General features: G+C 44.8%; 1 protein-coding gene across 1 annotated transcript in view; it reads left to right on the forward strand.

Moving 5' to 3' along the window:
* LOC123772513 (uncharacterized) overlaps positions 1–19,442 on the forward strand; it is a 36,144-nt gene extending 16,702 nt beyond the window's left edge. The window contains exon 3 of the mRNA XM_045765750.2: positions 16,246–19,442. Within this exon, the coding sequence (XP_045621706.1) occupies positions 16,246–18,934 (2,689 nt within the window). The 3' untranslated portion in view covers positions 18,935–19,442. The remainder of the gene's footprint in view (positions 1–16,245) is intronic.
* Positions 19,443–22,061: the final 2,619 nt, after the last annotated feature.

Raw genomic sequence — 22,061 nt, forward strand, 5'->3', positions numbered from 1 at the left:
ATTTAATGCAAAGAATGATAGCAAAACACAGATGACTTGTAGCATGAGGAAATGTGAGTAAACCTGCTTACAAAATGCTAATAAGATATTTTTTAGTTTATTAAACGTAGCTAATTGAGAAAATATATATATTTTTTTGTCTTTCTCATTAGGAATGTCTTTGACACTTTAGGAACCTTAATTTACAGGATATCTCAGCTTTGGATAAGTACCACTCTTGGAATATCAAATGGATATTTTATTCTCGTGAGGTGCCCATAGGCTCTGTTACAGTCCTCTAAGAAGAACTAAAGGTCAGGACTAGTATTGATAGTTCACAGTTTCATAGATGCTGTGTTCACTTGAGCATGCGTACTGTGACTTGATATTTAACATATTCAAGGATTTAAGTTAAGGCGCTGAATACTGTCCGGGATGGTAATATCTTAGTGTTCTAATTACTGGTTTATGCTGAACACCGATCCACTCATTCCCTGCATAACGGGCGTTGGAGGACTTGATTGCGGACTCTATCTCAGGAGTGCGGACTCAGGAGTGCGCACCTGCCCTGATCCCATATAGGTGCGCAACCCGTTCTCGCAAATTCGTAAAGTCAATATTGACTTATTAACTACGTGCATAGGTGATATACTAAACATAATAGATACCCTTAAAAAGATTCATAGAAAACACCGACCTTACCTAACCTTGTTAGTATCTTAAGATAAGCATCTTATTGCTTCGTAATTACAATTATTACTTAACCTATACCTATTATAGGTTAGGTAATAATTGTAATTACGAAGCAATAAGATGCTTATCTTAAGATACTAACAAGGTTAGGTAAGGTCGGTGTTTTCTATGAATCTTTTTAAGGGTATCTATTATGTTAAGTATGTCACCTATGCACATATTTAATAAGTCAATATTGACTTATTAAATTTGCGAGAACGGGTTGGTCTGGGATGCTCCCGGACGCAGGTTCGAATCCTCGTCACGGCCCTTGTGGATTTGTTCAGCTTAAAGAAGTAATATAAGGAAGACGAAAACGTTTTGATGATGAGAGCGCAGTATTAGGTAAAGAATAACTTTATTTATCCAATTCAAAGTGTTTTTGTGTTATACAAATTATAAAGAGCAAATGTGGCTACTGTTAGTGCCTACGTACGTTGTGACGACCAAAGCAAGAACGAATGGTTGATGGTAACTTGTGTAGTGTGTGTGTTGTCAAGTGTATTTGACTTAATGGACAAGATAAATACTTTGTAGATGGCGAGCACAGTGAGTGACTGTGAGGAATTGGTTTGGGGGGGGGCGAGTTTTGACAACACACACGGTATGATTAAACACATTGATCATTATGAGATGTTTATAAGAAGGAGTGAATTAAGTTGAACGTAATTACAATAGCTATTCATGATAAGCAATGAACACTGAGTTTTATGTAGCACTGTACACCAGGAGCCAGATTCACGAAAGCACTTACGCAAGCGCTTACGAACGTGTACATCTTTCCCCAATCTTTGACGGCTTTGGTTACATTTATTAAACAGTTTACAAGCATGAAAACTTGCCAATCAACTGTTGTTGTTGTTATAAACAGCCTCCTGGTGCTTCGGAGCTCATTAACTGTTTAATAATCGTAAACAAAGCCGCCAAAGATTGAGGAAAGATGTACAGGTTCGTAAGTGCTTGCGTAAGTGTTTTCGTGAATCTGGCCCCAGGTCTTATTTGGGTGTTGCTGTGGATGACAGCTGGAGTGTGGTGGTGGTGGTGGACGGGGACACTGTACACCAGGTCTTATGATGCTATGGTGCTGGGATGGAACACTTTCACAAAGAGTGTAGATGGTTGAATAGTTACCTAGCTACTAATAATTATAGGTAACTATAACTATATAATAGATGTGAGTCAACGAGAGCGCGCACAGAGAAGCATGCCAAAGACAATATCTCAGGATTTACAAATTTTTCTTATAAAGAGACATGGAAAATCTTTAGTAATGTTATTGTGAAAGACGAAGAGTAATGAGTGAGTGAAGTGCTCAAGTGGATGGAAGGGTGTTACAAGGGAGGTGTAAGATTTAATACATATCAACGCAAGATAGAACTTGAAAAAATATATATAAATTGAAGCAGTTTTGGTTTAATGAAGGCTTAGGTTAATTACGGTCTGGAAATAGAGCTGTAGCAATTATATTATGAGTAATATAATAGCTTCAATTTCTCAGAAGTTTCAGTGCAGGATCAATCAGGCCAGTCGAGCTGCAACTTGCTAAATGTTGGTCGGCTTCGCAACTCAGGAGAAGCTTGTAATATAAGCCATTAAATCACTGATAGTCATTTTATGAGTTATTCATGCCCGTGCCACCTCTTGGTTGGCTTATTCTTCATAAGTCAATCAGTCTTGATTGACTCACACGGGAGACATCTCCCGTCACGCAGGGTGCAGTCGCGCCTCCACAGATCTCCAGTATCCGCTCTTGATACTGGTAATGGCTCAAAAGGGCCACCACGTACGGGCTATTCATGCCCGTGCCACCTCTTGGGTGGCTTAATCTTCATCAATCAATCGATTGACTCAATCAGTTTAGCTCAAACAGTGGCTCAGTTATGGATGCTTGAGAGGTGCCGGTGATCTTCATCGTCACCAACATCCATCATCAACAGTCTAACATTTGATGAGTGTAACTCTTCTTCTCACAAGACGCTACGACCTATAGAGCAGAGAGCCAGATTCTGGTCATATTCGAGCTCTGTCTTCCCGCCTGCATATGAGCACTACGCTCTCACCCCGCACTGAAACTCTACCCCAGGCCTCGCTCAAGTTCTCTGCTGTCTGCTCCAGGCCTCGCTCAAGTTCTCTGCTCTCTGCTCCAAGCCTCGCTCAAGTTCTCTGCTCTCTGCTCCAGGCCTCGCTCAAGTTCCTTGCTCTCTGCTCCAGGCCTCGCTCAAGTTCTCTGCTCTCTGCTCCAAGCCTCGCTCAAGTTCTCTGCTCTCTGCTCCAGGCCTCGCTCAAGTTCCCTGCTCTCTGCTCCAGGCCTCGCTCAAGTTCTCTGTTCTCTGCTCCAAGCCTCGCTCAAGTTCTCTGTTCTCTGCTCCAAGCCTCGCTCAAGTTCTCTGCTCTCTGCTCCAAGCCTCGCTCAAGTTCCCTGCTCTCTGCTCCAGGCCTCACTCAAGTTCCCTGCTCTCTGCTCCAGGCCTCGCTCAAGTTCTCTGCTCTCTGCTCCAGGCCTCGCTCAAGTTCTCTGTTCTCTGCTCCAAGCCTCGCTCAAGTTCTCTGCTCTCTGCTCCAAGCCTCGCTCAAGTTCCCTGCTCTCTGCTCCAGGCCTCACTCAAGTTCCCTGCTCTCTGCTCCAGGCCTCGCTCAAGTTCCCTGCTCTCTGCTCCAGGCCTCGCTCAAGTTCTCTGCTCTCTGCTCCAGGCCTCACTCAAGTTCCCTACTCTCTGCTCCAGGCCTCGCTCAAGTTCCCTGCTCTCTGCTCCAGGCCTCGCTCAAGTTCCCTGCTCTCTGCTCCAGGCCTCGCTCAAGTTCCCTGCTCTCTGCTCCAGGCCTCGCTCAAGTTCCCTGCTCTCTGCTCCAGGCCTCGCTCAAGTTCCCTGCTCTCTGCTCCAGGCCTCGCTCAAGTTCCCTGCTCTCTGCTCCAGGCCTCACTCAAGTTCCCTGCTCTCTGCTCCAGGCCTCACTCAAGTTCCCTGCTCTCTGCTCCAGGCCTCACTCAAGTTCCCTGCTCTCTGCTCCAGGCCTCACTCAAGTTCCCTACTCTCTGCTCCAGGCCTCACTCAAGTTCCCTGCTCTCTGCTCCAAGCCTCGCTCAAGTTCCCTGCTCTCTGCTCCAGGCCTCACTCAAGTTCCCTGCTCTCTGCTCCAGGCCTCACTCAAGTTCCCTGCTCTCTGCTCCAGGCCTCGCTCAAGTTCCCTGCTCTCTGCTCCAGGCCTCACTCAAGTTCCCTGCTCTCTGCTCCAGGCCTCACTCAAGTTCCCTGCTCTCTGCTCCAGGCCTCGCTCAAGTTCCCTGCTCTCTGCTCCAAGCCTCGCTCAAGTTCCCTGCTCTCTGCTCCAGGCCTCGCTCAAGTTCTCTGCTCTCTGCTCCAGGCCTCGCTCAAGTTCTCTGCTCTCTGCTCCAGGCCTCACTCAAATTCTCTGCTCTCTGCTCCAGGCCTCGCTCAAGTTCTCTGTTCTCTGCTCCAAGCCTCGCTCAAGTTCTCTGCTCTCTGCTCCAGGCCTCGCTCAAGTTCTCTGCTCTCTGCTCCAGGCCTCGCTCAAGTTCTCTGCTCTCTGCTCCAGGCCTCGCTCAAGTTCTCTGCTCTCTGCTCCAAGCCTCGCTCAAGTTCTCTGCTCTCTGCTCCAGGCCTCGCTCAAGTTCTCTGCTCTCTGCTCCAGGCCTCGCTCAAGTTCTCTGCTCTCTGCTCCAAGCCTCGCTCAAGTTCCCTGCTCTCTGCTCCAGGCCTCGCTCAAGTTCTCTGCTCTCTGCTCCAGGCCTCGCTCAAGTTCTCTGCTCTCTGCTCCAGGCCTCGCTCAAGTTCTCTGCTCTCTGCTCCAAGCCTCGCTCAAGTTCCCTGCTCTCTGCTCCAGGCCTCGCTCAAGTTCTCTGCTCTTTGCTCCAAGCCTCGCTCAAGTTCCCTGCTCTCTGCTCCAGGCCTCGCTCAAGTTCTCTGCTCTCTGCTCCGGGCCTCGCCTCAGCCGTCACAACACGTTCTTACATTTCTAACAATCAACTGCTGTAACCAAGGAGTGCCGGACCAACCGGGCTGTGGTGGGTATGTGGGCCTGCGGGCCGCTCCAAGCAACAGCCTGGTGGACCAAACACTCACAAGTCGAGCCTGGCCTCGGGCCGGGCTTGGGGAGTAGAAGAACTCCCAGAACCCCATCAACCAGGTATCAACCAGGTATCAACCAGGTATCAACCAGGTATCAACCAGGTATCAACCAGGTATCAACCAGGTATCAACCAGGTATCAACCAGGTATCAACCAGGTATCAACCAGGTATCAACCAGGTATCAACCAGGTATCAACCAGTTGACTATTAAATAAACATCAGAAACCACTGAACTCTTTGAGTCTTGACATCCAAGCACGTAAACAAACGTTACTGATCTGTTGGTTAATGCTGGTTAGTTAGTTTAATCATTTATTATGCACCCCATCCCGATCCCGTGGCAGTAGTGGAAATGTTTACAGAGGCAAATAATAGGTTCAGGAATTGGACCCCAGAGTTGATTAGGATTAGAAATACAATCATTTGAAATTAGTTACAATTTTTTTTGTATGCACACACGTATATATGTTGAGATCGCATATGATATAATAGCCCGAAGCTGCTACAGGGTACCTGGGTACTGCTACAGGGTACCTGGGTACCGCAACGACACAACACGACATTGTTCATCTCAAAGCAGTAGCAACCCCACTGCCCCCCAACTGGGACTCGTTTCTCACCACACACACACACACACACACACACACACACACACACACACACACACACACACACACACACACACACACACACACACACACACACACAAACACACACACACACACACACACACACACACACACACTCAACAAAAGGTTCCAGGAGGTCTTTACAATAGAACAGGGAGATGTCGCGGCGCTAGAAGAGGTGGCAGCAAACCAGGTGCCCTTGGATAGGTTCGAAATTACAAGAGATGAGGTCAAGAAGCACCTATTGGAGCTGGATGTGAGAAAAGCTGTTGGGCCGGATGGAATCTCGCCATGGGTATTGAAAGAGTGTGCAGGAGCACTTTGCCTACCACTCTCCATAGTGTATAGTAGGTCACTGGAAACGGGGGACCTACCAGAAATATGGAAGACTGCTAATGTAGTACCAATATACAAAAAGGGTGACAGACAAGAGGCACTGAACTACAGGCCAGTGTCCTTAACTTGTATACCATGCAAGGTGATGGAGAAGATTGTGAGAAAAAACCTAGTAACACATCTGGAGAGAAGAGACTTCGTGACAACCCATCAACATGGGTTCAGGGAGGGCAAATCTTGCCTTACAGGATTGATAGAATTCTACGATCAGGTGACAAAGATTAAACAAGAAAGAGAAGGGTGGGCGGACTGCATTTTTTTGGACTGTCGGAAAGCCTTTGACACAGTACCCCATAAAAGGTTGATGCATAAGCTAGAGAAACAGGCAGGAGTAACTGGTTAGGGCGCTCCAGTGGATAAGGGAGTACCTAAACAATAGGAAGCAGAGAGTTACAGTGAGGGGTGAGACCTCAGACATGGCGTGAAGTCACCAGTGGAGTCCCACAGGGCTCTGTACTTGGACCTATCCTGTTTCTGATATACGTAAATGATCTCCCAGAGGGTATAGACTCATTCCTCTCAATGTTTGCTGATGACGCGAAAATTATGAGAAGGATTAAGACAGAGGAGGACAGCTTGAGGCTTCAAGAAGACCTGGACAAGCTGCAGGAATGGTCGAACAAATGGCTGTTAGAGTTTAATCCAAGCAAATGTAATGTAATGAAGATAGGGGTAGGAAGCAGGAGACCAGATACAAGGTATCACTTGGGAGATGAAATACTTCAAGAGTCCGAGAGAGAGAAAGACCTGGGGGTTGATATCAAGCCAGACCTGTCCCCTGATGCTCATATCAAGAGGCATAACAGCAGCAGCATATGCCAGGTTGGATAACATAAGAACGGCCTTTAGAAACTTGTGTTAGGAATCTTTCAGAACATTATATACCACATATAGTCAGACCAATCCTGGAGTATGCATGCCCCAGCATGGAAGTCCATATCTAGTCAAGCATAATGACTAAAATGGAAAAGGTTCAAAGGTTTGCCACCAGACTAGTACCCGAGCTGAGAGGTATGAGCTACGAGGAGAGACTACGGGAATTAAACCTCACTTCGTTGGAAGACAGAAGAGTTAGGGGGGACATGATCACCACATTCAAGATCCTCAAGGGAATTGACAGGGTTGATAAAGACAGGCTGTTTAACACAAGGGGCACACGCACTAGGGGACACAGGTGGAAACTGAGTGCCCAAATGAGCCACCGAGATATTAGAAAGAACGTTTTTAGTGTCAGAGTGGTTGACAAATGGAATGCATTAGGAAGTGATGTGGTGGAGGCTGACTCCATACACAGTTTCAAGTGTAGATATGATAGAACCCAATAGGTTCAGGAATCTGTTCACCTTTCGTTGAGCCAGAGCTCAACCCCCGCAAGCACAACTAGGTGAGTACAACTAGGTGAGTACACACACACACACACACACACACACACACACACACACACACACACACACACACACACACACACACACACACACACACACACACCATGGAGAAGCTAAACTATTGGAGGTGACGACAAAAAACTTCTTAAGCCAGCATGTCAGGGAACCCACAACAATGAGAGGAAACGATGAACCAGCGAGACTTGACCTAGTCTTCACTCTGAACGACTCCGATATAAGGGATATCGGTTTCGAGGTAGGAATAAGAGACCACAGTGTACTGACGTTTGAATATCTAGTTGAAGAAAGGTTAAAGAACTCGAGGAGGGGAACTGAAAACAAAAGGCTGGCATTCCGTAAGGGAAACTATGAGGAGATAAGGAAACTCCTAACAGATGTAACATGGGAGACAGAGCTGAGAGGAAATACGGCCCAAGACATTGATGGACTACATCCCGTAGAAGTGTAAGGAGGCAGCAGACAAGTTTGCCCCGGTCCAAAAGGAAAACAACGAAATGCAGATGAGAAAGCCATGGTTTAATCAGAGATGTAGGCGAGCTAATCAGCAAAGTAAAAGGGCTTGGAGAAACTATAGAAATAACAGGACACTTGAGAGCAGAGAAAGATACCAGAGTAGCAGGAATGAATATGTCAGGTTGAGAGGAGAGGCAGAAGCGCAATTCGAAAATAACATCGCAAGCAAGGCAAAGACTCAACCTAAATTGCTGCACAGCCACATCAGGAGAAACACAACAGTAGAGGAGCAGGTAATGAAATTTAGGATAGGGGCAGACAGATTCACTACAAACGACAAGGAAGTGTGCGAGGAACTGAATAAGAAATTCCACTGAGGTCTTCACATTAGAGCAAAGAGAAGTTCCAGAGATGAGAGAGGGAATAGTTAACCAGGAACCACTAGAAGAGTTTGTGATTACCAGAAGGAATGTAATTACATTCAAGGGGATTGCCAAAAATTTGGAAGACTGCTAATGTAGTCCCGATAAAAAAGAAGGAGGATTGACAGAAAACACTGAACTACAAGCCAGTGTTCCTAAATTGCATACCATGCAAGCTGATTGAAAAGATTGTGAGAAAAAAGCTAGTGGAACATCTGGAGCGAAAGAACTTTGTAACACGGCATCAACATGGGTTCAGGGATGGCAAGTCCTGCCTAACGGGTTTAAGTTAAATTCTATGACTAGGCAACAAAAATCAGGCAAGAGAGAGAGGGGTGGGCAGACTGAATATTTTTGAATTGCCAGAAAGCCATTGACACAGTACCACACAAGAGGCTAGAAAAAAACTGGAGATGCAAGCAGGAGTGAAAGGGAAGGTACTCTTTTTGGATAAGGGAATACCTAAGCAACAGAAGACAGTGAGTCACTGTGAAGGGTGAGGTCTCAGATTTGCGAAACGTCACCAGTGGAGTCCCGCAGGCATTCAGTCCTTGGATTTATACTGTTTCTGATATATGTAAATGATCTCCCAGAGGGTATAGAGTCGTTCCTCTCATTGTTTGCTGATGATGAAAAAATTATGAGGAGGATTAAAACAAAGGATGATAGTAGGAGGCTACAAGATGACCCAGACAGACTAAATAAATTGTCCAACAAATGACAACTAAAGTTCAACCCGAGTAAATGCAAGGTCATGAAACTAGGTGGTGGAAACAGGAGGCCAGACACAGGATTCCGAATGGGAAATGAAGCACTTCATGAAACGGACAGAGACAAAGATCTAGGAGTTGATATCACACCCAACCTGTCTCCTGAAGCCCACATAAAAAAAAATTACATCTACGGCATACGCGAGGCTGGCTAACATCAGAACAGCCTTCAGGAACCTGTGCAAGGAATCATTCAGAACCTTGTACACAGCATATGTAAGACCAATCCTGGAGTATGCGGTCCCAGCAGGGAGCCCGTACCTTGTCAAGCACAAGACGAAGCTGGAAAAAGTTCAGAGGTGTTCCACTAGCCTAGTCCCAGAACTAAGAGGCATGAGTTACGATGAAAGGTTGCGTGAAATGCACCTCACGACACTGAAAGTCAGAAGAGTAGGAGGAGACATGATCACTACCTGCAAAATTCTCAGAGGAATTGACAGGGTTGATAAGGATAAACTTTTTAACACGGGGTGGTACGCGAACAAGGGGACACAGGTGGAGACTGAGTACCCAAATGAACCACAGGAGACGTTAGAAAGAACTTTTTCAGTGTCAGAGTAGTTAACAAGTTGAATACATTAGGCAGTGATGTGATGGAGGCTGACTCCATACTCAGTTTCAAAAGTAGATGTGATAGAGCCCAATAGGCTCAGGAATCTTAACATCAGTTGATTGACGGTTGAGAGGCGGGACCAAAGAGCCAGAGCTCAACCCCTGCAAGCACAACTAGGTGAGTACACACCCACCCGTAGACACACACACACACACACTCACACACACACACTCACACACACACACACACACACACACACACACAGCCACAACCAGCATCTCAGCAACACCAGATGGGAGGGCAACACCTCCACCTCACCTCTGCATAGAAACCCTTCCTTCCCCTCACCCTACTTGCCCCCACTCAAATGCTCACCCAACCCTCCCTCCCTTCCTCCCCCCTCCACCCCATTCCAACCCAGTCACCCCTCCCCCATTCCCACCATGTCCCCCCTCCTGCCTTCCCCCCCTGTCCCCCCTCCTGCCTCCCCCCCCTGGTCCTCCTCCCCCTTCACCCCATACCCCCCCTATCCCTCCTCCCCCTTCACCCCGTATCCTTCATGTCCCCCCTATCTCCATACCCCATACCTTACCTGTCCCCCCTTCCCTTGAACCCCCACCCCCCACCCCAAAATCCTCTGAGACCCTGCAAACCACCTCACAGATCTTCACACCCAGGGAACAGCTTTCCCCTCCAGCAGAATGCTCACCAAGAAAGGGACAAGAAAATGAACTGAAGAAAGTGAGCTTCAAGGCAATGTACACTAACATAGATGGGATTACAAATAAAACAAGTGAACTAGAAGAATGGGCACTGGAAGAAAACCCAGACATAATAGCACTTCACAGAAACAAAGCTAACGAAAACCATAACAAATGCAGTGTTTCCACAGGGCTACTATGTAGTGAGGAAGGAGAGAGAAGGGAGAGGAGGAGGAGGTGTAGCTTTGCTGATAAGAAAAGGTTGGAGTTTTGAAGAGATGGTAAATCAGAGCTGTGAAGGTTTCAGTGACTACATATCATGCACCATAGCAACTGAGGACAGAAAATTATAGTAGTAGTCATATATAACCCCCCACCGAACGACAGAAGACCCAGACAGGAATATGATAGAAACAACATGGCCACCATTAATATAATAGAAAGAACAACATCTGTCGCTAGCAGGAACGGATCTGGACTACCAATCATGGGAGACTTCAACCACGGGATGATAGATTGGGAGAACAGAGACCCACATGGAGAACCAGACACTGGGAGAGCTAAGCTGCTGGATGTGGCAAAAAGAAACTTTCTAAGCCAACACATCAATGGACTGATAAGAATGAAAGAGGAAGATGAACCAGCCTTGCTTGATCTGACATTTACCCTAAATGAGTGGGATATAAGGGAAGTTAAGTTGAAAGCACTGTTGGGAATGAGTGATCACAGTGTATTGATCTTTGAGTACCTGGTTGAGCTAGAATTTATCTCCCACAAAAAAGAACTGGGAAACAAAGGGCTGGTGTACCGAAAGGGAAACTATGAGGAGAGGAGAAGTTTCCTAAGGAATATACCATGGAACTCAGAGCTAAGACATGATGGACTATGTCACCCGAAAGTATCAGGAGACAGTAAACAGGTTTATCCCGGCCAAAAAGGAAAAATCCGAGAAGCAAAAGAAGGATCCATGGTTTAATAGTGCATGTATGGAAGCAAAGGAACTGAACAAAAGGGCGCATCATTAGGTAATCTTGAGATGATTTCGGGGCTTTGCGTCCACGCGGCCCGGTCCTCGACCAGGCCTCCTTTTTGTTACACATCCCCAGGAAGCAGCCCGTAGCAGCTGACTAACTCCCATGTATCTATTTACTGCTAGGTAACAGGAGCATCAGGGTGAAAGAAACATTTTGCCCATTTGTCTCTGCCTCCACCGGGGATCGAACCCGGAACATCAGGACTACGAAACCGAAGCGCTGTCCACCCAGCTGTCAGGCGCCAGGAGGACAGGCACCCAGCTCACAGTCGCCTATCAGGCGTGGAAGAACATCCGAAATACCAGAACACCAGAAAACAGAGAGATACCTGGGAACCAGAAACGAGTATGTTTATGTGAGAAAAGAAGCAAAGAAAAAGTATAAAATGATACAACAAATAAAGCCTAGACCGAACCCTAGCTACTCCACAGTCACATCAGGAGAAAAACAACAGTGAAAGTACGGGTGATATAACTTAGAATGGGTGAGGACAGGTATACAGAGAATGACAAAGAATTGTGTGTGAAGAACTCTACAAGAGGTTCCAGGAGGTCTTCACAACAGAACGAGGTGAGGTCCCTGTACTAGGAGAGATAGCAGAAAACCAGGAAACCTTGGAAGGGTTCGAAATTACGAGAGAAGAAGTCAAGAGACACTTGATGGATCTGGATGTGAGAAAGGCTGGTGGTCCAGACAGAATTTCACATTGGGTTACCTTGAGGTTATCTTGAGGTGCTTCCGGGGCTTAGCGTCCCCGCGGCCCGGTTGTCGACCAGGCCTCCAACGACCCAAGGCGTCGACCTGGGTACTGAAAGAGTGTGCAGAACCACTTTGCTTGCCACTCTACATAGTGTATAGTAGGTCACTGGAAACGGGAGACCTACCAGAAATATGGAAGACGCCGAATGTAGTCCCAATATACAAATGGGTGACAGGCATGAAGCACTGAACTACAGGCCAGTGTCCTTAACTTGTATACTATGCAAGGTGATGGAGAAGATCGTGAGAAAAAACCTAGCAACACATCTGGAGAGAAGGGACTTCGTGATAAACCACCAACATGGGTTCAGGGAGGGTAAATCTTGCCTTACAGGGTTAATAGAATTCTACGATCAGGTGACAAAGATTAAGCAAGAAAGGAAAGGATGAACGGACTGCATTTTTTTGGACTGTCGGAAAGCCTTTGACACAGTACCCCATAAAAGGCTGAAAGAATGAGTCTATACCCAGAGGGTATAGACTCATTCCTCTCAACGTTTGCTGACGATGACAAAATTATGAGAAAGATTAAGACAGAGGAGGATTGCTTGAGGCTTCAAGAAAACTTGGACAAACTGAAGAATTAGTCGAAGAAATGGTTCTTAGAGTTTAACCCAAACAAATGTAATGTAATGAAGATAGGTGTAGAGAGCAGGAGGCCAGATACAAGGTATCATTTGGGATATGAAATTCTTCAAGAGTCAGAGAGAGAGAAAGACTTAGGGGTTGATATCACGCCAGACCTGTCCCCTGAAACCCATATCAAGAGAACAACATCAGCGGCATATGCCAGGTTGGGCAACAAAAGAACGGCCTTTAGAAACTTGTGCAAGGAATCATTCAGAACTTTGTATACCACATATGTCAGACCAATCCTGGAGTATGCAGCTCGAGCATGGAGTCTATATCTAGTCAAGCATAAGACTAAACTGGAAAAAATTCAAAGGTTTACCACCAGACTAGAACCCGAACTGAGGGGTATGAGCTACGTGGAGAGTCTACGGGAATTAAACCTCACGTCGATGGAAGACAGAAGAGTTAGGGGGACATGATCACCACATACGAGATTCTCAAAGGAATTGATAGGGTAGTTAAAGACAGGCTATTTTACACAAGGGGAACACGCACAAAGGGACACAGGTGGAAATTGAGTGCCCAAATGAGCTATAGAGAAATTAGAAAAACTATTGAGGTGGAGAAGGCATACTCCATACACAGTTTCAGGTGCAGATATGATAGAACCCAATAGGTTCAGGAATCTGTTCACCTGTTGATTGACGGTTGAGAGGCGGGACCAACGAGCCAGAGCTCAACCCTCGCAAACACAACTAGGTAAGTACACACACATGGGGGTTGGTATCACACCAGTCCCTAGAGCCCCACATCAAAAGAATATCATCAGCGACATATGCTTGATTGGCCAACATTATAAGAACTGTTTTTAGGAACTTGTGTAAGGAATTGTTTAGGACCTTGTATTTCACTTATTTGAGACCAATCTTTGAGTATGGCAGCTCCAGCCTGGAATCCAAACCTAGTTAAATGCAAGACAAAGTTAGAGAAGATTCAGAGGTATGCCACCTGATTAGTCCCGGAACTGGCAGATATGAACTATGAGGAAAGGCTAAGGGAGCTGAATCTCACATCCCTGGAAAACAGAGGAGTTTGGGTAGATATGATAATCACCTACAAAATTCTCAGAAGAATTGAAAGGATGGACAAAGTCAAACTTTTTAGCATGGGTGGAACACGAACAAGGGGAACACAGGTGAAACTTAGTACCCAGATGAGCCACAGACACATTAGAAAGAATTTTTTCAGTGTCAGAGTAATTAAAAGATGTATTAAGTAGTGATGTGGTGGAGGCTGATTCCATACACAGTTTCAAATGTAGATTTGATAGAGCCCAGTAGGCTCAGGAATCTGTACACCAGTTGACTGACAGTTGAGAAGCGGGACCAAAGAGCCAGAGCTCAACCCCCGGAAGCTCAACTAGGTGAGTACAACTAGGTGAGTACACACACACACACACACACACACACACACACACACACACACACACACACACACACACACACACACACACACACACACACACACACACACACTCACACACCATATCGATTTATAGGGACACACGCACTATGGAACACATGTAGTAATTGAGTGCCCATATAGACATTAGAAAAAAAGTTGTTTAGTGTCAGAGTGGTTAATAAATGGAATGCATTAGGAAGTGATGAGGTGGAGGCAGAGTCCATACACAGTTTCAAGTGTAAATATGATAAGAGCCCAATAGTCTCAGGAACCTGAACACCAGTTGATTGACAGTTGAGAAGCGGGACGAAAGAGCCGAAGCTCATCCACCGCAAGCACAGTTGTGCTTGCGGTGGGTAAAAAAGTGAGTAAAACTAGGTGAGTATTCACGAAAACACTCACACACTCCACTCTTCAAAAATCGGAGGGTGAAAAAGACCTCGGGCTTGATATCATGCCAGGCATTTCCCCAGAAGCCCACATCAAGAGGATATCATCAGCGTCATATGCCATGGCGGTTGGCCAACCTGGCATATGACCTGGCCTATAAGAACGGGCTTTAGAAACTTGTGTAATCATTCAGAACTTTCTATACCATATATGTCAGACCATTCCCGGAGTATGCAGCTCCAGCATGGAGTCCGAATATCGTCAAGCACAAGACTAAATTGGAGACAGTTCAGAAGTATGCCACTAGACTAGTACTCGAACGGAGGGAAATGAGTGACGAAGAGAGACTACGGCAACTAAACCACATAGCTGGAAGAAAGAAGAATTAGCAGGGTCATGATCACCACATAGAAGATTCTCATATGTATCACGTCGTATCACACGTCTTGTTGATGATCCATCACGAACCAAAACATTGTCGTTTCTCCTTGTTCCGGTATGTCTTGATTATCTTGAGATTATCTTGAGATGATTTCGGGGGGCTTTAGTGTCCCCGCGGCCCGGTCCTCGACCAGGCCTCCACCCCCAGGAAGCAGCCCGTGACAGCTGACTAACTCCCAGGTACCTATTTACTGCTAGGTAACAGGGGCATTCAGGGTGAAAGAAACTTTGCCCATTTGTTTCTGCCTCGTGCGGGAATCGAACCCGCGCCACAGAATTACGAGTCCTGCGCGCTATCCACCAGGCTACGAGGCCCCTCTCGTACTTTGGTCATCATTAGATATCTGCAGCCAGCGCTTCTAGTTATATTCTCCAGAATCCTGTTTGTCTTATTCCGGACATTTATTAATTTTGGGGGGTTTAAGGTCCACTACTAATCATGCTCCGAGATCCTTCTCACATCAGGCTTCACAATTTCACATTGTCCGCTGATATCTTACAATTCTGTCATTATAGAACATAAAACGTTTCTCTGCACTAAACAGTGAGAATGACGAAAAGAGAAGGTGAGACATAAACAGAAATTGAGACACAGACAGACTGATAGAGCGACAGCGATAGACAGAAATGCAGGTTCACACAAAGAAACAGAGTCATTAATACTCGTACATACAGACAGAGAAACGGAATGGTACGAGGACAGAGAGACAGGCGGAGACGGACATAGGAAGACAGAGAGAAATGCAGAGAGAGAGAGAGAGAGAGAGAGAGAGAGAGAGAGAGAGAGAGAGAGAGAGAGGTGAGAGAGAGAGAGAGAGAGAGAGAGAGAGAGACAAAGAAACAGAGAAGAACTCAGACAAAGAAAAACCCACCCAGACAAAAAAGGGGACAGAGAAGGGATATGCTGACATATACTGGTATACTATATATCTTCCCATTTATGTGTTCGGTTCACACATGCCGGTTAGCCCCGAGTACCGGGTTAATCAGCTCACCGGGTCCGCCCGAGCATCACCCGGTACTATATATATATTTATAATGTGATAACATTAAAACTATTATAACTGATATTGGGAGAGATTGTGCTCAAACTACTCTTCTTTCTCAGGTAAACTCTCTTAAAGTGTTTAGTTTAATCTCGAGAAATCCTCCATCAAAGTGTTAAGTTGGTCTCGTCAATTGTAGATTACTTATGTTTTCGTTTTGTTTAGTTATTTATTTCAAAAATAAATTCGTATATCTGTATTTCTTTTTAATTGCATATATGGGAAGATGGAAGATAATCCCTTCCTTATTGTAACTTCTGTTAAAAAATACTCTTAGTTTCCTAATCCATTATTATGCTGTTTTTCTTTCATGTATATAATGAATCTCCTCTTCTCATCATCCTTTTATATATAATGTTCGTCCTAAAAAAAATCTCGCAACATTGCTCATGTATTTTGTCTCTACAGGTTCATCTCACACACCACATCGGGCTGTCCTGATGGGTATATGCAGGTTGAAGAGCTGAGTCGTCCACTCAACTCTGGTTACTGGTGCGGCACGTCCTGGGGCCACAACGTCTTCTACAGCGAGACCTCGGCCATTACCGTGATGCTCCGTGTCTTCAACCTCAGTGATGATGACGGAAGAATCAACCCGGGAGCGTTTTCTCCCCAGGACACTGTTATGCTCGGGGTCTCTTACAAGTTTTTGAGAAGGGAAAGAGCAATACTTCGTTATGGAGCGCCGTACAGTCCTACCTACCGAGGGGAAGATGTGCCAAACACCTTCTGCGACAAGTATTTCGAAAACTGTGACAAGAAGAATTGCAAAGTTCAGTCTCCTAACTTTCCTGGGATGTATCCAAGAAATCTTACCTGTTACTACCATATCCGGCAAACAAGAGTGCCTGATGGAAAGATAGCACTAATCCGCGTTCGTCAACGCAACCCACATCTTATTTACATCAAAGATCGCAATGCCCCACACCTGGTGAGGGATAGGAAGCTCCAGGTGGGCTCCAACTGCTATGTTCTTCACGACTATCTGGTGGCCTTCGACGGCAACACAACGAACTCGCCTGTCTTAGCCACTATATGCAAAGGTGGAGCTCCACTTACTGGAATAACTTCCAGTGGTCCTTATCTTCTCCTTCTATTTCATGCTTCGCCGTTTGACTTCCCTTTCCAGGATTCTCCTCGTCGTCGAACCTTTGGCTTCGAATTAGACGTCGAGGTTGAGTTCGTTGACCGAGAGTCTACTGCCTATATTCGTGAAGGATTGACTTGTGATTACATGGTGAGTAGCCGCGGCCAGCGTAGTGGGTATGTACAGTCCCCTGTACATTCCCTCTTACCGAATACTACCTGTACGTGGCGTCTGTTGGCTGGGAGCACTGAGGTGGTGTGGCTCTACTTCCTCCACTACCGCCATGTTTTGCACCCAGAGATGCCAACACCCACCAAGTGCAGTAATACTCTCACCATAACTGATGGAGACACCCTCACTCCGACTTTGACAACTGAGTCTAATGCCATCGAGGTAGAAAATATGATAAACAGTACCATGAATGCTACAGAAGAAAATGTTACAACCACGACAGTCATAGGACAGTTTTGTCGTCCAGACCGCCTGCCAAGGGTATGTAGTGGTGTTCATGCTCCTGGGCCCCATGCGGCACCTTGCCTACCAGGGGAAAGTTATGTTTCTAGTTCGCCGGCTCTCACGCTCGCCCTTCGATATGCAGCAGGTACGGCTCCAGCTCATATTGAGTTCCTTGCGCGATATGAGTTCGTAGACAAGCGCCAGTGGGGTGTTGAAACGCCTGGTGGAGGTCCATGTGACAGAACCTTTACAATACAACCAGATCGCCTTTTTGCATCTCCTAGAGATGTCTTTCTGTTTGGACGTGGCGGTGCTCGGAAGCTTCGCTGCGTCTATACATTTCAGGCTGAGCCTAATGAACGAATAGTTCTTCGGATCCTACGTTCTCGAATGGGCTCCAGCTGTGGCACATTATACAAACATTCTTCCAGGCGATACGAATGTTCCCACAATGGAGCTGACGACAAGCCTGCTATTTGGATCAAAGAAGAACCTTGGGAAGGAGTCCCCCTAATGCGTGCTTGTATTTGTAATATTTCACATGAAAAACCTTTCATTCTCATATCTTATACTAATGAGATCCAAATCATCTTCAGCATTCCAATAATGACTCCATCAAGTGATTATAATGACTACTTTCTTGAAGGTGAATTTTCTATGATTGACGCCAGCAAGGGTCTAACTAACAGTGACTGTGGACAGGGTACTAGACGCCTAGCAGGTCGACATGGCAATTTCACTGTCGGTATTAGTAGGGGAAGCCATTGCACAACACTCCCACGTCTTGTCACGGCTGCTGATGGCTCTTTCCTCTTCCTTCGCGTGCGTGGCTTCAGTGCCTCAGAGACAAACTGTGATGTTTCAGCAAGAATAAATGTTTATGCCGTTGGTGGCTTAGCTCCGATTGCTTCCATTTGTCCCGGCCAAAACAACGACTATACACATGTATTTAGCAGTGGCTGGCATGGACCTAACCAAACGGTGAAGGACGAACTGGCTGCTACCGACCTCTGGAATTCTTCAGGCAGTATAAACATTGGTCAAAGCAACTACTTCTATCACCAGCAACAGCTGGAATACCAAAAACGAGGGCGCCACCACCAACGACAGCAACAACAAGAATCACGGGACCTGGTGGTGGAATATATTGGAAATTCCACTGAGAAAATCATGATCACCTGGGTAGGGGTTTGGAGACCAATGCAGACGGCACCACTGTCTCCTGTTGGCGTGGATCTCTGTCCCCACAGATGCCCAGAGATCCAGGCTTGTCTTCCAGCTGACCTGTGGTGTGATGGGGCCATCCACTGCCCCTCAGGTCTTGACGAAGGAGCAGGAGCGTGTGGCCTTTTAGCAGCCCTTCCTTGGGTGTATCTTGCAGCAGCCATTGTACTCTTCATATCACTAGTGGCGCTTCTAGTGGCTGTAGTGGTCCACCGTCGCCGCACCCAGGCACAGAAGGATGCCGAGTCCAACATCATTACAAACAACAGTCACGGCCTCAAGAGCACCACACAGGACTTTCTCATCCCGCCGGACAAGGACTCATGGTGACAAGAGGCCCATTCTGGCGACGTGGTGCGCGTGGACTACGAGACCACAGTGTAGCTAGGCGGGGTTTGTGCTCTAGTGTGGGAGTCTAGTGTCACCAGCCGTCGTTAGGATGGGAAGTTATTAAGAAAGAATTATTTGTACATACACCATTTTCAGTATTGAAGGGGTGGTCGGGTTTGTGCGCTTCAGAGCCAATAATAAACGGGGAATATAATAATAAAAGTATTTGTATATATACCATTTTTCGTACTGTAAATATGTATACAACCGTTGAAGTTTTTTACACATGTAAACTAATTGTTATATATCATTGAATGGTATATCCGGTGAGGTAGTAACTGTATGTGTGGGTGATGATAATGTGTTTCCTTTCATGAACTCTGTTTTCTTTTTTAGCAAGTTACAATGTTAAGTGATATGAGAAGAACCACTATTTTCAGAACTAAATATATTTATTCAACAATGAAAGGTCGTGTACAATTTAGGCTCATGCAGCATTTGGCGTCAATGAAAGACATGTTTATATGTATATATGTATAAATATATATATATATATATATATATATATATATATATATATATATATATATATATATATATATATATATATATATATATATATTATTCAGGGTGTCTGTGTAGGACTTGAAGGTATAGACATATCACTCCTAATACATAGGCATCTCAGAATGTGCTTAAGTCAGTCACTCTAATTTTCTCAGTATTGTTCTTCAATTTCATAGTAGTTTATCACAGATTTCAGGTGTTCACAAAGAAACAGGCCCAGCATTGTTAGAGCTGGACTTGATTGGGGTCATTCTTCCAGGCCACAGTTTATCTACCTCAGAGGCATTTCTTAAAGCAAGTAGTATTGCAAATTAGCTGGAACATGTGGTCGAGGCCCAGCTATTGAAGCAACTCTTTGTCTTCATAGGATTTTTTTCCAAGAAATATGGAGCAAAACACGTTACTTTTGTGCTTGATTAGAATATCTAGCTATTATATATTTTCATAAACATAATGACATGTAAATCCAGACCTCTATGACACTCTGATTATATATATATATATATATATATATATATATATATATATATATGTATATATATATATATATATATATATATATATATATATATATATATATATGTCGTACCTAGTAGCCAGAACGCACTTCTCAGCCTATTATGCAAGGCCCGATTTGCCTAATAAGCCAAGTTTTCATGAATTAATATATTTTTTTATTTTTTTCTTATAAAATGATAAAGCTACCCATTTCATTATGTTTTAAGTCAATTTTTTTATTGGAGTTAAAATTAACGTAGATATATGACCGAACCTAACCAACCCTACCTAACCTAACCTAACCTATCTTTATAGGTTAGGTTAGTTAAGCTAACTGTAAAAGTTAGCTTAGGTATGGTTAGTTAGGTTAGGTAGTCGAAAAACAATTATTTCATGAAAACTTGGCTTATTAGGCAAATTGGGCCTTGCATAGTAGGCTGAGAAGTGCGTTCTGGCTACTAGGTACGACATATATATATATATATATATATATATATATATATATATATATATATATATATATATATATATATATATATATATATATATATATATATATATATATATGTCGTACACACACGTATATATATATATATATATATATATATATATATATATATATATATATATATATATATATATATATATATATATATATATATATATATATATATAGTGGGGAAAGTAACCACAGTGAAGAGATATTATGAGCATTTTCGCCCCTGTGAGAGCCTTCTCAAAGACAGTGAGCACATGTTAGCGCAACGGGCTATAAGAAGACTAAACAAATTAAATATTTATTAGCTCATGTCAAGTCTTTGTCATCGTCATACACTTTGAGCAATAATACTTTACAAAGTGTCGTAAACATCAGTCTATTGTTTGTGAGCAAAAATACAAATAATTAAATAATCACATAATTTTCCTTTGGGTTAGCAGCTTAAGACCAATTGCCTGATCAATAAAATAAAAATACCAAGTAATTTTACACAATAACTTACTACTCATAATATTCCTAATGTTTGAAGAGATAAATGTTCATAAGCAACTGGTAATCGCATTGAAAACACTAGTAATTAGGGACACACATTCGAGGTCATGAAATATTTCCGCTGGACCACTAAATACAGAACACAATGATCGGAACTAATGTGTCAAGTTTAGTTATATATTATACACCTATAATGGGAGCCGGTCGGCCGAGCGGACAGCACGCTGGACTTGTGATCCTGTGGTCCTGGGTTCGATCCCAGGCGCCGGCGAGAAACAATGGGCAGAGTTTCTTTCACCCTATGCCCCTGTTACCTAGCAGTAAAATAGGTACCTGGATGTTAGTCAGCTGTCACGGGCTGCTTCCTGGGGGTGGAGGCCTGGTCGAGGACCGGGCCGCGGGGACACTAAGAAGCCCCGAAATCCTCTCAAGATAACCTCCATACCCTTCCCGTGGGCGGTAGTGGGAAGGGTTGCTGAGGCCCGTAATAGGTTCAGGAACTGAACCCCATAGTTCGTTAAGCTAAGCAAGTGACAATCTTGTGAAACTAGTTAGCAATTTTTTTAACACACACACACGCACACACACACACACACACACACACACACACACACACACACACACACACACACACACACACACACACACACACAACACACACACACACACACACACACACACACACACACACACACACACACACACAGTAAGCGGAAAGGCCCTAGTATGGATGAAGAACTACCTAACAGGAAGGAGCCAGAGGGTAATGGTAAGGGGCGAAAAGTCGGACTGGCGAACAGTAACAAGTGGAGTACCTCAAGGATCGGTGCTGGGACCAATCCTCTTTCTAATTTACGTAAATGATATGTTTACAGGAGTGGAATCATACATGTCAATGTTTGCAGATGACGCAAAATTAATGAGAAGAGTTGTGACAGACGAGGATTGTAGGATCCTCCAAGAGGACTTAAACAAGCTGCAGAGATGGTCAGGGAAATGGCTACTGGAGTTTAACACCAGTAAATGTAAAGTTATGGAAATGGGATCAGGTGACAGGAGACCAAAGGGACA

This window comes from Procambarus clarkii, chromosome 17 (assembly GCF_040958095.1).
Source record: "Procambarus clarkii isolate CNS0578487 chromosome 17, FALCON_Pclarkii_2.0, whole genome shotgun sequence".
Classification (NCBI taxonomy): domain Eukaryota; kingdom Metazoa; phylum Arthropoda; class Malacostraca; order Decapoda; family Cambaridae; genus Procambarus; species Procambarus clarkii.